The 16,447-nt window shown below is 39.0% G+C and overlaps 2 protein-coding genes and 1 long non-coding RNA gene across 6 annotated transcripts in view; 1 reads left to right on the top strand and 2 right to left on the bottom strand.

Annotated features, from left to right (window-relative positions):
* Positions 1-1,305, bottom strand: part of Znf410 (zinc finger protein 410) — a 39,987-nt gene extending 38,682 nt beyond the window's left edge. For both annotated transcript variants that reach the window (XR_002390149.1, XM_004837221.2), the window contains exon 1: positions 1,143-1,305. The gene's annotated coding sequence lies outside the window, so the exon portion shown is untranslated. The remainder of the gene's footprint in view (positions 1-1,142) is intronic.
* On the top strand, positions 1,272-15,790 carry LOC110346274 (uncharacterized). The gene is made up of 3 exons (XR_002390207.2): positions 1,272-1,445; positions 10,133-10,206; positions 15,155-15,790. It is a non-coding gene; the product is annotated as an uncharacterized LOC110346274 (long non-coding RNA).
* Ptgr2 (prostaglandin reductase 2) overlaps positions 3,908-16,447 on the bottom strand; it is a 29,914-nt gene continuing 17,374 nt past the window's right edge. For all 3 annotated transcript variants that reach the window (XM_004837228.3, XM_004837229.4, XM_013067276.2), the window contains 7 exons: positions 15,789-15,980; positions 10,357-10,527; positions 8,129-8,338; positions 6,645-6,766; positions 6,093-6,180; positions 5,330-5,369; positions 3,908-4,276 (listed from right to left, as the gene is read on the bottom strand). In XM_004837228.3, the coding sequence (XP_004837285.1) occupies positions 4,203-4,276; positions 5,330-5,369; positions 6,093-6,180; positions 6,645-6,766; positions 8,129-8,338; positions 10,357-10,527; positions 15,789-15,980 (897 nt within the window). In that variant the 3' untranslated portion in view covers positions 3,908-4,202. The remainder of the gene's footprint in view (positions 4,277-5,329; positions 5,370-6,092; positions 6,181-6,644; positions 6,767-8,128; positions 8,339-10,356; positions 10,528-15,788; positions 15,981-16,447) is intronic.

The raw sequence follows: 16,447 nt of genomic DNA, 5'->3' as shown, positions 1-16,447 counted from the left end.
AATTTATTCCTTGTTTAGGTCTCTTACTTTCAGCTACACTATTTTTAAAAGTTTCTAACCAGTCACCCGGCCTTTAAAATTTCCCTTTCTAATCCATCTATTGCTTATATCACCCACACACACACCGGTGCCTTGGAATAACTGTCAAAGCTCCAAAGGTAAATTTCTTCATTTACACAGAAAATCCCCTAAAGGTACAGAATAATTTAGCAAAATTTTGACATCTACGTGGATGTAACGCTTAAACTAGAATTCAACACTACTAGTTTTGTTGTGCTTTATTCTACCCTCATTCAGATAACACAAAGTGGGACTTCTCACTATCTAACCCCCCCCGATTCCCCTAACTTTCAAAATGTTTCGTTCATCCTTTTTGCAAATATGCTACGTTGACCCTTGAGCCAAAATGAGGTTAACTGCGAATTCTTAATCCCCAAGTTAATAATATTTAACTTTCAAATGGTGCCTAAATGCATCTCAGAGCCTCACCAGCAAGTGGAATAAACTTTAAAAAACTAATTGGATTCCCTTGAGAAACGTCAGAGGGTAAGTTTAGCCGACAAAATATATTACCAGCTGGGAACACTGACAGCCCACAAGCCCGCCCGAACTGACAGACGAAGGAGAAACCGGTGGCCCAATCCCTCCGCTTGGGCAGCCTGGTCCCTATTCTAAAACCAGAAAGTAAGTGGACGTCGGAAAGGAGAGTGCAGTTCTTGGCTAAAATCGTTCTGGGCGAGGTCCCGTTAGCTTCCCTTCCCCCACGACAAAGGCCTTAAGAGTAAGGCCCCAAGGTCCGCGGGGAGGCCCGGCTGCGGGTGCCGTCCGGGGGCGCCGGTCCCGGGGACTCGCTAACTCTGGCTTTCTCGGGACTGTCTCGTTCACACACCTTCGCCCCTAAAACCGAGTGAAGGATCCAAAACATCTCCCTCAAAATTCTGCCAGGGGAGGGCCGAAGCCGCAGGGCTGAAGACCGGCCGCTCCCAGGCCCGCCCGAGTCGGAGGGTCCCCTAGGGGGGCGGTTTCTCTGTCCTCCCCAGGGGCTGGGTCGGCCCCCAGACCCCTCGAAGTCGGTAGTAGCTCCTCTTTCCTCCGAGACCACCCCGGCGAGCGGGTGTGGCCAGCCCCACCCAGGAGCTCACCTTCCAGACCCGGGGTGCTGGCCGGCCGTCAGTCGGTCCCGAATTCCGTCCACACATAGCGTCTTCCGGCTCCCGCCGGAAACAGCTCGAACGCGGGACAGGAAGTTTGGCCTCACCCCCACGCACACACCCACTCGCTCGCTGCCCCTGCCGCCCCACCGGAGGTCCCGGCCTGAGGACCGCCGGCTCGGCCAGCTCTGCCCGCTGCATGGGCCCGGCCCCAGATGTGGGACGTCTGGCCATTGCCTCCTATTCATTCTCCCTGGCCTTCGGGGCTCCAGGTCCGCGAAGCCAGAAAACCAGGTCAGTGCCTTCTAGCCGTGACGTCACTGCCTCCCCTCAGCAGCAGATAGGGTAGTTTCCCATTCGGCGGCGGAGATACGGGGAGGCAAAGGAGAAAAACAAGATCGCCACTTAAACAATTATCAAACCTCTACTGCCCGGGAAGGGAAATTGCAGAATCAAGTTCTGTATTGCATATGGGACAGAGTATGGATCCAGTCACCTGTAGAACTGTTCTGGTTTATGAATTCCCTGCGGTCTGGTTCCCGAATATTATTACGTGAAGGGCTCTTGGATGTTATGACTGTGGGCTGGAACACTTGAGTTTCAGGCTGCGTGCCACCACTTAATTTTAGGTGTTTGACTTCTTGAAAAATACGAATTTTTAAAATACTTGCAGTACTAAAGAATAAGGCAGTCAACTACAATAATGACGGTGGGGATGAAAGTTCTTAAAAAGACACCGTCAAGGTTCAAGATAACCCAAGTGTATACATGGGTGAGGGAGTAGTTTGGGTGCATAAATAACTTTTCAAGGGAAACTAGTTCTTTAGATAAAGCAGAGTTTGAAGTCCTCACGGGATATCTAGAGCTCAATTAATGGAGTTGTAGATTTGGGAGTTAATCAACATACAGAGAAGACTTGAAACCTCTAGCCTTCAGGAAAGGAAATAGTCTGGGAAAGTACAAAAAACAGGCCACTGAAATAAACCGGAGTGATTACCAACAGCATTTGAATCTACTTGTTAACAAATGTTGCACGCAAAAGTACATTCACCACTTGGAATACAGCTCTTGTAGGAGGCTTGCTATGAGCCAGGCTCTGGGTTCAGTCCCCGATATGAGGGTAGGGGCCATAGTGGCACATTTGTAACTCCTGCACTCTGGGAGGAAAAGTATCAAGTTTGAGCAGAAGGAGCCCCGTTGGTGGCACATGCCTGTAATCCCAGCACTTGGGAGACTGAGGCAGGAGGATCGCCTTGAGTTCAAGACCAGCCTGGGCTACACAGTGAGCTTAAGGCCAGCCTAAACTACATAGAGAAACCCTGTCTGTCAAACACACAGTGAGCTCAGTCTGGGCAATTTATCGACTTAGTAAGACTGAGTCTCAGAAAGTAAAAAAGGGCTGGGGATATAGCTCAATGGGAAGCACCTGGGCTCAATACCCAAAAACACGCTCAGGCTTGCACGGAGGAGTGACCACAAAATATCTTCAATCTTATTGTTTAAAAGGCTGATTATAATTAATTGAATAAAACTTACTTGAGGTCTATCAGTGGGCCTTCAATATTCCTGTTTACAACCATTGGTTAATTTGCCAACCAGTCCTGTCATTTTCTGAAACTGTTTTTGTTTTTGTTATTTTGCTGTTGAGGATTGAAACTAGGGACAGTGTTATGCTAAGCAGTGTTCTGCCCCAGAGCTACACCATTAGCCCCCTTTGTCTTTAATTACCTGAAATTCCAAGTGATGTTTATATCTACTTGACCTCTCTCTCATCTTTACAGCTAATTGACAATGTGCTTACTAACCTAAAATAAAGATATGCTTTTATCAATATATATTGCATTTTTAAGTTGTGCAGTAAATTACTTAACAAAGCACAAATAGATCATCTTCTGGATATAAATGTAGTCTCATGGTCTCTCTCAACTGATCCCAGTTATTTATTTTCTCATATCATTCCCAAGCCAAAGCCTCTGCTCTATCCCAAAACTTGTTCCACAAGTCTGAAGCCCCCCAACTCTGTCTCCAGCCCCTGTGAACATACTATACCTTTGTGTGTGTATTTGGTATTCAGGGTTGAAGCAGGGCCTTGTACATGCTAGACAATCATTCTACCACTAAGATACATCCTCAGTTCTTTTTTTGAGACAGGGTCTTGCTAAACTCCAGAGGCTGGCCTCAAATTTGGAATTCTCCTGCCTTAGCCTACTGAGTAGTTGAGATTATAGGCTTGTTCCATCACGCCTGGCCATAGCATGCCTCTACGTCTCTTTTCCATCTACAATGCAGAATGGCCATCCAATTCTATTCTTATACCAATGTTTAGTTTAAGAATCGGGCCTGGGATTGAGCTCAGTGGTTCCGCTGCCTGTCTCACAAGCGCAAGGACCCGAGTTCGATCCCCTGTACCAAAAAAAAAAAAAAGAATCATGTAATACATTTCTAGTTCAACAAATGTTTACTAAGTGCCTCCTCACTTCTAACAGAATTAACAGAATATTTATTCCATATTAAATAAATGTTATTCCATTAAAAAAATCTATTGTGTATGAACCATTAACAGTTGTACCAAATCTCCAGTGGTTTCAGAATCTCTGATACAAATGTCTGTAATATTTTAACAAAAATAGAAAAATAGATCATGTTGGCTTCAATCTATTATTGTAAGTAATCATGTGTTAAATGTAGAATGCATATAATACTGGAAGATATAGAAAAGATTAAAGAAAAGAAGAAAAAAATCACATATGATCACATTTAAGTCGAGCTATCTGTAGTCTTACAGGTTTTTATTTGGTTTGTTGGTTGGTTAGTTGGTTTTTTGAGATAGAGTCTCACTATATAGTTCAGACAACCCTTGAACTCACTATGTAGCCCAGGCTGGCCTTGAACTCATGGCAATCCTCTTGTCTCAGCCTCCCAAGTGCTGAGATTACAGGTGTGTGCCACCACGCCTGACTCTGTACTCTTAGGTTTTTAAAAAAATCTTCAATGTTTTGTGTAAAATGGAAAAAAAATATGTGATTTCTTTGATGAAGAAGTCAACAGAGATTACAGAGAAATTTCTGAAACGCAAACTATCTGCTTTCCGATGTTACCTCCTGTCATCATGGATTGGAATGCAGCTGGAAAGGAAAATAAAATAGGTTATCTAAAAAGCTAAAAACACCATCACACTTGTTTACCAGGTGTTCAAACACATAAAATTACTTTGAATAATGTCTTCAATGATTTTGTTTTGTTTTGTTTTTTTGAGGCAGGATCCCACTATGTAACCCAGGCTGGCCTTGAACTCATGGCAATCCTCCTGCCTCACCCCCTTGAGTGCTGGGGTTTACAGATGTGCATCACTATGCCTGGCTGTTCAATGATTTTAATACTGAGTATAATAGGAAACTGTCATGACAAGAAACCTCATGTAAAACAAATTTACAAACTAATCCAATTAACATTTTAAAAAATTAACTTATCTAAACTGGAAATGACAAAAGATAAAGTCTAAGTCTGTGTTAAGCAAAAAACGTTAAATATTGAAAATTTGCTTAATCTTATGATGGTTCACAAACATTTAATCTGAAAAAGTTACCCGGACCCTAAATAACTTTCTGAATCCTTACATGTTTTTATAAGCTATTTGAAAAACCAAAGAAACATTTTACAGTTTGAAATGTGAAAACAATACCTCTCAAATAGCACAAAGTTGAACTCTAATGGAATTTGACTATATTTAAGGAAACCTGCAGTACAGTTTTACAGAGAAGAAACACTTGGGGAGCTGAAGCAAGAGGATCTCAAGTTTGAGGCCAGCCTGGGCACTTCAGTGAGACCATCTCAAAACAAAATAAAAAAGGGTGTAGCTCAGTGGTAGAGTGCTTGCCTAGTATGCATAAGCCTCTGGGTTGTAACCCCCCCCACCATGCACACACAAAAACAAAAACAAAAACCCACATAAAATATTTAGAAAGCATTGATCCCCAGAACTGCTACAGAGAAAAAAATGGGTAAGAATGTAGCTCAGTGGCAAAGCATGCTCCAGGCCCTCAGTTCAATCCCTAGCAAACACACATACATATACATGGACATACACACAGAGAGATAGAAAACACTTGAGAGGTTGTATTTAAAAAGAATATTTGCGCTAAGCATATATATATATAACAAATCTGCATTCATCTTACCTCCCATGTTTTCCAATCCATTTATCACAGTCTCTTTGATCTGTAAGTCAAAATAGCTAAATTTAGTATTTAAAATTCAGTGTTTAATGGTTTCCATTTATGCAAAAGACAGAAATACTAATTAGAACCTTACACCTAAGAACAGATGTTCTATATATTTCAAGAGTTCCACGATTCCCCAAGGTGATTGTAAACTGCATGTACTCCAAACATGTACTAATAAAATGTCTTAAACTTCCATTTTTTCAATAAAACCCTAAAATTCCCGTTGTCTAATCTTCCATAAGTAACAGATCAAAAGTGATACGCTTTTTTTTTTTTTTTACATAAACACATACACAAAAACTACCACTTGCAGGTGTTTTGTTTTTTTGTTTTTGTTTTTTTTTGGTGCCAGGGATTGAATTCAGGACCTTGCGCTTGCAAGGCAGGTGGGGGCACCACTGAGCTAAATCCCCTGCCCTCACTTGTAGGTTTTGACGGCATCCAAGGTCTAGGTCTCTGGATCACAGATCAATAATTAATTTATGTACTCAGTACATCTTTCTTTTGTAGAAAAATCTTTATAATGAAACAAATGTTTACTATCATAAGTTAATATAATACAAAAGTACACTGAGTAATAAGAAGAATTACAATGAGAAAGAACAGAAGTAAGTTCTAAGACTGAGGCTGTAGCTCAGTGGTAGAATCCTGGCATAGTATGCGTGATGCCTTGGGTTCCTTCCTCACCAGTGCGGGGGGCAGAAAAAAAAGATACTACCTTTAGCTTTCCTTCTTTAAACCACTGACTCAGCTGTATAATGCCAGGCTCAAATTTATCCTTATAATTTAACACCAGAAATCTCTCCCTGCAGTGAGAAGAAAAGGACAATGATCAGAGAATGTGACAGGAGAGTCCAAGATCAATCATTTAAGATTTCTAGTATGTGTTAATCTTAAAAATCCTTCAGATATTAGGATTTAATAACAGTCCGGTCAGATATAGTTTTAGGTATCATGACAAATGTTAAGTATAACAGACTTCTGTTTGTCTGCCCAGTGTCCATAACCCCATTTGACTATAGTACTATACTGTAATATTTTTCCCTTTGCAAATAACATCCTTCCTCCACCCTCCCCTGATCTGACCCAATCCAGTCAAATCCAGTACGTATCTTTGTCAGGGAGCTAGTTAGTCAAAACCTAAACATTGAACCAGCATAAAAATTATATACTTTCAAGTTTTACTTATTAAGGAAAATATGTAAAGAACAATACCTTCCATATATGTAAGCCCCTGGGATCTGGTGATAAGGGCAGAGAAGGAACTAACCTTGTGATGTTTCTTTCCTTCAGGACTGCCTCTATAGCAGGCAGGAGCGGGGGAGGATAAGGCACATCCTTATTGTACTGAGAAATCTGACCACACAGGATGATGTGGCTGTTCTGATTCATCTGTGCAGAGAAAAACTGAGGATTACACTCTTAAGATAGATGCCTTTCCTGTTTACTGATTTTATGGTTGTCTCAACGACAGACTCCTTGACTGTCATATTTAATCCTTTATTGCCAATTAACAGTTTGTTTTGAAGATTTACCCATCATATGTGTATAAGGTTTTTTGGGGGGTTTTTTTGTTTTTTTGGTACTGGGATCGAACTCAGGTCTTTGCACTTGCGCAGCAGGCGGTGAAACCACTGAGCTAAATCCCCGGCCCTTATGTGTATAAGTTTTAATTAGCTAGAAATATGTCTGTTTTAAAGGACTATAAAGGCAAATGAGAAGTTTAGTACTTAACAAAAGAAATACATTAGTTGTCATTGTTATTTTTATTGGTGGTATATTTCTTTGATTATTTATTTAGGTTGTTTTGAAAGGGTTTCACTATAGTTGAGACTGGCCTTGAACTCACTATGTAACCCAGGCTGGGCTGGAACTCCTAGTAATCCTCCTGCCTCAGCCTCCCAAATTCTGGGATTACAGGGATGTGCCACAATGCCTGGCAATGGATTTAAATAATAAAACCTCAACTGCAGATAATCTTACATACAGGAAAGGAATATATAGTTAATAGCTCATGGTTGATATTTTATAACATTATTAATAAAAATACATAAATACCCATATTGTATGAAGATCCATTCCCTACCCAAAGTAAGGGACCATGACTGTGAGGTGGTTGATTTTTTTTTTTTTTTTGGTACCGGGGAATCAAACTCGGGTCCTTGCACTTTCGAGGCAGGCAGAGGAACCACTGAGCTAAATCCCAGGCCCAGCGCTGTGAGTTGGTAGATAGTGAGTTAGGGGTCAGAACTTCAGTATTTTAAAAATTTCTTTTTCAGTAGTAGGGATTGAAGCAAGAGTCTCACACATGCCACTGGCTACATTCCTCAGACTTCTTTGAGACAGAAACTCATTGAGTTACTCGTGCTCCTGAAGGATTACAGCCACTGCAGTGTAATTCTTCACAAAAAATAAATTGAAGATGAAAAAAATGTATTGCTAGGTAAGAACTGATACTGAAGTTCACAGTACAAGTCTGTGAGCAAATGAAAGTAGGTATCAGCAAGTTCTTTTGTATCATTTAAATACAACAATAAGTACAGTAGGGCCGGGGATTTAGCTCTGTCGTTCCACCTTCTGCCTTGCAAGCACAAGGTCCCGAGTTTGATCCCCAGTACCAAAAAAAAAAAAAAAGGACAATAAGTACAGTAAATCCTACAGTTTTATAAAGTGTCTTCCCCTTCAGTATCAGATAAAAAGATATCCAAACAAATAAAATGATGTATTCAAATCTTTAACAAGTCAGCAAACAACCTGACTTATCACTGTATCACTGATGTCACCGCCAACATTGTCAAAGTAAACGTCTATTCCAGCTGGGCATGATTCTTGGAGTTTTTCTGCCACATTCCCTTTTTTATAATTAATTGCACCATCAAAGCCCAGTTCTGAAGTCAAAAAGAGGCACTTCTCATGTGTTCCACATATTCCCACCACTCTGGAACAGCCCAGCAAATGGCCAATCTACAAGGAAAAATATTTAAATAGTTTATATTGTCACTTTTAAATATAGAAGTGTGCAGATATACAAGATATTACAAGTAGTTGGAGTGTTCACTGCTTTAGCTAAAAGAAATTTGAAACAGAGATACGAGGGCAGACTGTCATCATTAAGAAACTTAAAACTGAATAAAACTAGACTCATTAAAAAATTCATGATTTAAATCTGATTTTACAAGAGGAATAATCAGACCCCAAACATCACTATCTTACAGTTCAATATTTTTTAGGTCTATGTGGATCAAAATAAAATTTTGCTTCAATAGAATTTTGCTTCAATAAAATTTTGCTTTCTACACTATTGAGGCTATTATTCATAAAATAATCCACTTTGTAAAGTTCTATGAAAATATTACTACAGGGCGGGGGATTTAGTTCAGTGGTTCCACCGCCTGCCTCACAAGTGCAAGGACCCGAGTTCAATCCCTGGTACCAAAAAAAAAAAATTACATTTCTAAAATTCAATAAATGCATTTTTTAAAGAAGTACTAAAAATTGAACCCACTGCCCTAGCAGAGTTACATCCTCAGCCCTTTGTTTATTTTTTATTTTGAGGCAGATCTCACCAAGTTGCTAAATTGCCCAGGCTGGACTTGAATTAGAATCCATCTACCTCAGCCTCCCAGAGTGCTTGGGGGTTATAGGTGTGCACCACCATCCCTGTCAAAAAATGCTTTCTTGGGGCCGGGGATTTAGTTCAGTGGTTCTGCCGCCTGCCTCGAAAGCACAAGGACCTGAGTTCAATCCCTGGTACCAAAAAAAAAAAAAAGCTTTCTTACTTGAGGATATTTAAAACATGAGTTTATGCCGTGCATGGTGGTGCATTCCTGTAATCCTAGCACTCAGGAGGCTGAGGCTAGAGGATCACCACAAGTTCAAGGTCAGCCTGGGCTATATAGTGAATTCAAGACCAGCCTGAACTACATAGTGAGACCCTGTCTCAAAAAACCCCAAATAAATAAATAAGAGTTTGTGATGGGGTGGGGGGTACTGACCATTGAAACCTGGGACTGATACATGCTTGCACAGGCTGTATTCTTAGCTACACTCTCAGCTACTTGTTTTTTTACTTAATTGGAATTCCAGGTAGGTCTTTATTATTCTCATCCTTACATGGATGACAGCAGTGTTCCAGCATTTACCAAATCTATTTTTGGTTAATAGAGGATGAAGCACAAAAATTTATATTCTTCATATTGTTATTTTTTTCTTTTTTATTATTTATTTGTATTAGTAAATGTTCACAGTATATAATAATCACATTCATCGTGGAAAGTTGGTACATACATACAACACATCTTCACCTTTTTTCATCCACTTCTCCATCCTTCGCCCTCCATCCATCTCTTGACCCCAACTCTGGAAAAAGAACTTTCTCTTTGTTTTCTACTAGGTATTTTGTATGTTTCTCTTCAAATCATTTTTATTTTTAGTTACTCATATAAGATAGACCATGTGATATTTAAGCTTGCAAGTCCAGTTTTTTTTTTTTTGGTACTGGGGATCGAACTCGGGACCTTGCAGAGCAAGCAGCGGAACCGCTGAGCTAAATCCAGGGCCCAAGTCCGATGTTTTTAATTGTTAAATTTTTCTTGGTAGTACAAGTTTATAGTACATGATGATTACATGTATGGTGAGGAGTTGGTACATGTATATAATTTGTGATATGGTTTTAACCCTTTCCCTCCCCTGCCTGAATCCACTTGCATATTGTTATTAACACAGACCAAGTAAGTCTCTTTTTTTTTTTGGTACCAGGGATCGAACTCGGGTCCTTGCACTTGCACAGCAGGCAGTGAAACCACTGAGCTAAATCCCTGGCCTGAGACCAAGTAAGTAATAACACCATTTCTACCAGAAATGTGCGAAATAATCATAATATAAATTTCTTTAATTTCATACTTTAAATTATGTATAGTACATGTATCCAGAGATTCATAATGACTATTTTTTAGAAAAATCAAATAATTCTCAGCATTTACCTGCCCAGCTAAGGATCCACAGGCCCCTGCTGCTCCACTGACAACCATTGTCTGATTAGATCCAGCAATTATATGACCTTTTTCCTGTATCCCAATCAAAGAAGTCAAACCAGGCATACCTATAGCTCCAAGAAAATATGAAAGGTGTCCATCCACAAGTTGTGGGTCTACCTAAAATAAAATATACATCTTTTTAATATAATATTTGCAATTCCTGCTTTAAGGCAACAAGGTACAGACTACCTGTTAAGGTCTAAATTGTGTTCCCTACCTCCAAGTTGATATGTTAAAGCCCTTACCCCCAGTGTAACTGTATTGGATAGGGGCTTTAAGGAGATACTTAAGGTTAAAAATGAGGTCATAAGAGTGGTTCCCTAAACCAATAGGACTTGTGCCCTTAGAAGAAACATGAGAAACACCCCCCCCCCCAAAGACCTTGTGGTGTGTCCTCCAGGACATAGTGAGAAGGCATCTGTCTGCAAGCCAGGAAGAAAAACCTCACCAGAATCCAAGTTTCCAGAACCTTGATCTTGGATTTCTAGTTTCCAGAAGGAAAACTAAGTCTCAGATGGCAAAGCTACTCAGCCTGTGATATTCCATTACAATAGACCAAACAGACTAATAACCTAATATGTTTTTATAGAAATATAAAGCATTCTTCAGTCTTGTTAAAATTTTATAATTATTTATAAAGAGTAAAATATAATTAGTATTCTCTATATTTTAAAAACTTGAAAAATTCCTAAATTTAAAAAATTAATATTATTTTTCATCAATGTCCTATGTATATCAAAAGACAAGAAATGCTTATTAGGAAAATAGTAGGCAAAGTTGAAAAGTTTTTTTTGTTTTTCTTTTTGGTTTTTTTGTTTGTTTGCTTTTTGAGACAGGGTCTTACTAGGTAGTTCAGGCCAACCTTGAACTCACCATGTAGCCCAGGCTGGCCTCGAACTCATGGCAATCCTCCTGCCTCAACCTCTCAAGTGCTGAGATTATAGGCATGTGCCACCACAGCTGGCTAGAAAGTTTTTAAATCACTGAGCAATTGGAAAGTAAATATTTATATATAAAAATCAACTCAAGGCCAAATGTCATGGTACATCCTTGTATTTCCAGGTACTTGGGAAGATGAGGCAGGAAAAATGCTTGAGCCTACGAGTTTAAGACCAGTCTAGGCAACATAGGAGACCCTATCTTAAAAAATATATATACCAATTTTTTATACAATGGAGTACTACTCTGTCATAAAGAAGGATGAGTTTCAGGCATCTGTAGCTAAATGGATGGACCTTGAGACCATACTCTTAAATGAAACAAATCAGACACACATGTTTAAATACCACATTGTTTCTCTGGTATGAGAAACTGAATGTGGAAATAAGGACTAAGATGCATAATGGATGTTGGAAAATGGGAAGAAAGTATTCAAATGGGAGGGGGAACAAAGGAGGAACGAGGGAAAAAGGAAGGAAGGGACAAGAAAAAAAGTGAAACCAAAGGAAAAAATGGAAACAAATCTTTTGTACATAGCGGAGGGGACTTGAGAGGGAAAAATAAGATAAAATAAAATAAAATTTATTAAATCTATATATTATATATACCAAAACCAAAAAAATTCAAACTCCAATCATTTTCATCCTTGATGCTAAAAATCTAAGGAACAGGCAGGGGTGTACAGTGCATCTATCTACAAAACCCTGAGTCAGTCCCCAGCATGCAAAAAAAAAAAAAAAATAGTAAGGATCATGTAATAAAATATCTTTTAATTTAATTACAGAATTAAGGTCTCTTTCAATTTGGCATTTTGTATTTATATGTTTGCTAGGTCCTGTCAATAATTATATTGTTCTTTTTCTGTATGTGTTTTCTTACCTGTAAAGTCAGAATTGAAAAATATATATATATATTTTATATATTTTCAATTTTATTCTCTAAACACTCCCTACCATACAGGTTTTCAAATAATTTTTAAGGAGTTAATTTTGGAAAAGTTTAACAAACCTCCAAAAGTAATCAAGATGTACATCCTTAGTTTAATTGTAGTTGAGTTACCACAAAGAAATAATATGGCAGTTTGTATTCAGTAGTTCTAAATGGCAATCAGTTAAATCTCATAAAGGTAAAAAAGACATAAAGGTGTATAATAAACAAGAAAGTCTGTAATACACAAATATTTCATGTATTGTAATAGTTGCTTATTAGTAAAGTCAATCTCTAATCTCACTGTGAGGTAAGTTTGAATTGTGCAAATACCATTTTCCTATCCCTTCTGAATACCTCTTACTTCCAGTACCTATTCCCAAACCATGTTCAAGTTGTCTTAACTGCTCAGTTTCTCACTATAGCACTGTAAGAGTTTCTCCACACTCTCACATGGAACTCTTTTTTTTTTTTTTTTTTGTGGTACCAGGGATTGAGCTCAGGTCCTTCCACTTGCAAGGCAGGCGACGGAACCACTGAGCTAAATCCTGGCCCTCTCACATGGAACTCTTAACATTATAGGTGTGTTTTTTTTTTTTTTCCACAGTACTGAGTTCTCATTAACTAGGCATCCTAGAATTCAATTCAGTTCAGATTAATGTCAGATTGCTGCCATCACACTGGGTCCTTGTCTCATGTAAGGTTTAAATCAGACATGGAATAGTTCTACAGCAAAAGTAAAAGGAAAGAACCACAGCTGATTACCCTGTGTAGGCACAGTAGCTCAGGATAGAACATCAAAGCTGGATACTCCACAGAACAGCCCAGGAAAGGGCAGCAGGGCAGGCTATTGTATAGGTGGAGGAGCAGTAAACAAAGGAGACCCTTTACTTTTATGGAGGTCTCATCCAGTTCGCCTAAGCATCCTGCTTCCTTATCTCAGCAAGTGCAGTAGCACTTTAAGTGATTTGATTAACCATTTGCTTTCCTCCTATCACCAAAAGTGCAGCTGCCTATTTGCTTTCTACCAGGAGGCTACTTCAAAGGCCTGCCTAACCTTGGTGTCTCAAGATCCCAGAATTTACAGTTTCAATGCCATGAGCCTACTCCCACTTCAGATGCCACTTGTGAGTCTAGGCCTCCTATACTTGTTGTTGTTGTTGTTGTTGTTGTTAGGGTTGTTGTTGTTGTTTTGGTACTGGAGATCGAACTCGGGCCCTTGCGCTTTCGAGGCAGGCAGCAGAACCACTGAGCTAAATCCCCAGCCCATGGCCTCCTATACTTCTGATTCACTGGCTATAAATCAGAGATTCCCATTCCTTTCTCAAGTCTGGTACTTTGCTAGAATGACTCACAGAACTCAGGGAAACACTTTACATTATGTTTCCTGGTTCATTATAAAAATATGTAAAATGATATAAATGAAAAGCCAAGTGAAGAGATACACAGGGTGAGGTCCAGAAGGGTCCCAAGAACAGGAGCTTCTGTCCTTGTGAAGTTGGGTACACCACCTTCCTGGCACCTGAATGTGTTCAATGACTCAGAAATTAATCAAATCTCATTCTTTAAGAGTTGTTATACAACTTTCTCTCCTACCCCCTTCTATTCAGTTGGTGTTTCTGTTGACCAACCTATCTTGAGTCTGTCTAGGTGCTCCACACTGTTTGTTACCTCATCAACATAAACTCAGATATGATGGAAAGGGGCTTGTCATCACACAGGAAATTCCTATCATGCAGGAAATTCCAAGGTTTTTAAGAGCTTTGAGTCAGAAATTGGAAACAAAAGCCACCTGCACTTACTATGGCATAAGAAAATCTACAGGCAGAACATGAGTGCTGAATATATTTCTTTTTTACCTCCTAATAAGAAGTTAAATCTATTTTGTTAGAAACATTAAGTTGACAAATAATTGTGTAACATCTCCCACTTAACATTTGTATCTTAGCCACTTTTTAACGTAACCTGAGTGACAGAATGGCTGTCCAGAAATAATTTATGCAGTAACATGCTAAGATATGCAAGACATGACAAACTGTAGGCATATCCAGAGAGGCAAAGGAATGCCAGTATTTTTAAAGGCAAAATGAGAAAAGTTGCATTAGTTGTTTTGAAACAATTATTCCCCATTACAGGATTACTAAAAGTGGCTGGCATCAGTCCACTAGTGGAATAAGTTGATGAATAGGCATCTGTTCTGTAGAAGTAATATTTATGCAAGGCTGTAGTGGATTTTGTGCAAGGCTGTGGTTTTCAGAGTGCTTGTACCAGCTCTTGTCATAGGCATATGTTGATTAGGGCTCTTCCTTCATGGCCTCCCAGCTCCATTTTGTTAGAGTTTGACATCAGTGATTCCATTTTGGTATTAGCAACTTTTTGAAACTGGTTAAGAAGTTTTAATAATAAAAATATTAAAATTATACAAAGCTTTTTGTGAAGTAGTCACATTTAATAGCATTTAATTTTTACATCTGCTTATGAGGTTAACTATTATTTTCATTTTGCACCAGAGGAAACTGAAGTATAGAGACATAGAGTAATTTCCATGATAACATATCAATTAAGCAGAATTAAATGAAGCTGCTATTTTTTTTAGGTCAAAGAAAATACTGGCAATTTCACATAGTTCTACCTAAGAGCTGAAGTGAACTCTGGATTTCTAACATGAGATGGGATTTCAGTCATAAAGCAAATTAATTTCTTTCTTTTTTTTTGTTACCGGGGATCAAACTTAGGACCTTGCACTTGCGAGGCAGGTGGCAGCACCACTAAGCTAAATCCCTGGCCCGCAAATTAATTTCTTAGGTGGCTATTTCTCAGGAAAATTTAATGTATATAATTATAGGGAGACTTTTTTTCTTTTCTTTTTTTTTTTCAGAACCGGGGATCAAACTCAGGATCTTGCATTTCCCAGGCACGCACAGCACCACTGAGCTAAGTCTCTGGCCCAGAGACTTTTTTTGCTTTTTGGTGATACTGTGGATTAAAGCAGGACCTCTGTACTCAGCTATATCCCCAGACATTTTTAAATTTTTATTTCTGTATTTTTTGAAAGAGGGTTCCGCTAAATTGACAGAGGTGGACTAGAACTTGTGATTTTCCTGGCTCAGCCTCTGGGAGTGCTGAGATTACAGGTATGTGCCACTATGCCTGGGTATTAAGGGAAATTCTAGTACTTAGTATAAAATTTTTTTGGGTACCGGGATCGAACTTGGGTCCTTCCGCTTGTGAGGCAGGCGGTGGAACCACTGAGCTAAATCCCCGGCCCTATATAAAATATAAAATATTATACATATTATTTGAAGAACAAAAAATGGAAAATGACAACATTCTTTGGTAATCTACAAATTGTCCCATATAGTCATAGCCAACAGTGGAAAAGCAACAAAGACTCTCTACATTTTGGCAGCTAGCTGAAAGAAAATGTATGCTTTTACTTTTTTCCCTGATAACAAACAAAAGTAAATATCAAATGTGGAAAATAAGAATTATAGAGGGGGAGAAAACATCACCTTTTCAAGGCTATTTCCATCCAGAATAACCATGGTTTGCCAAGGCCAATAGAAAGAAGTCACAAAATTGCCTTTAGTCAAATTTGCATGCTTGCTTTCCTCTATAACTCCAATACCTCCACCATCAGCCACCTGAGACAGCTGCCAAGGTGCTATATAATCAGTGCCCGTATCTTCATTCATCTTACAACGCTGAAAAAAAGAACAAATTGATTAAGATGATTTTGTGGGTTCTGAGCCAGTTTACTAATTTACTCAATGACTAAAAGTATGTAAGTAATGTTAACAAAAGTATTACTCAAATAAATAAAATGTATCTTTTTTTTTTTTTTGGTACCAGGGATCGAACTCTGGTCCTTGTGCTTTGGCGGCAGAACCGCTGAGCTAAATCCCTGGCCCCAATAAAATGTATCTTAATTTCTCCATTAACTTTTTTATTTTGAAAAATAATGCACTTCTCTAACAAGTAAAGAAGTCCAATTAAAAAGGAATTTAAAGCTGGGCACACATGCCTATAATCCAGACACTCTGGGAGGCTAGTCATAAGTTCAAAGCCAGCCCTAGTGACTTAGCAAGACCCTGTGTCAAAATATAAATAAAAAAAGCTGCAGAAGTAGTAGCTCAGTGCAAATGCTCCACATTCTATTACTAGTATTGGA

The sequence above is a fragment of the Heterocephalus glaber genome, unplaced genomic scaffold (genome assembly GCF_053883595.1).
Source record: "Heterocephalus glaber isolate CG9 unplaced genomic scaffold, H.glaber_assembly_v1.0 deba00001608, whole genome shotgun sequence".
Lineage (NCBI taxonomy): Eukaryota > Metazoa > Chordata > Mammalia > Rodentia > Bathyergidae > Heterocephalus > Heterocephalus glaber.
This window is presented reverse-complemented; position numbering and strand designations above follow the sequence as displayed.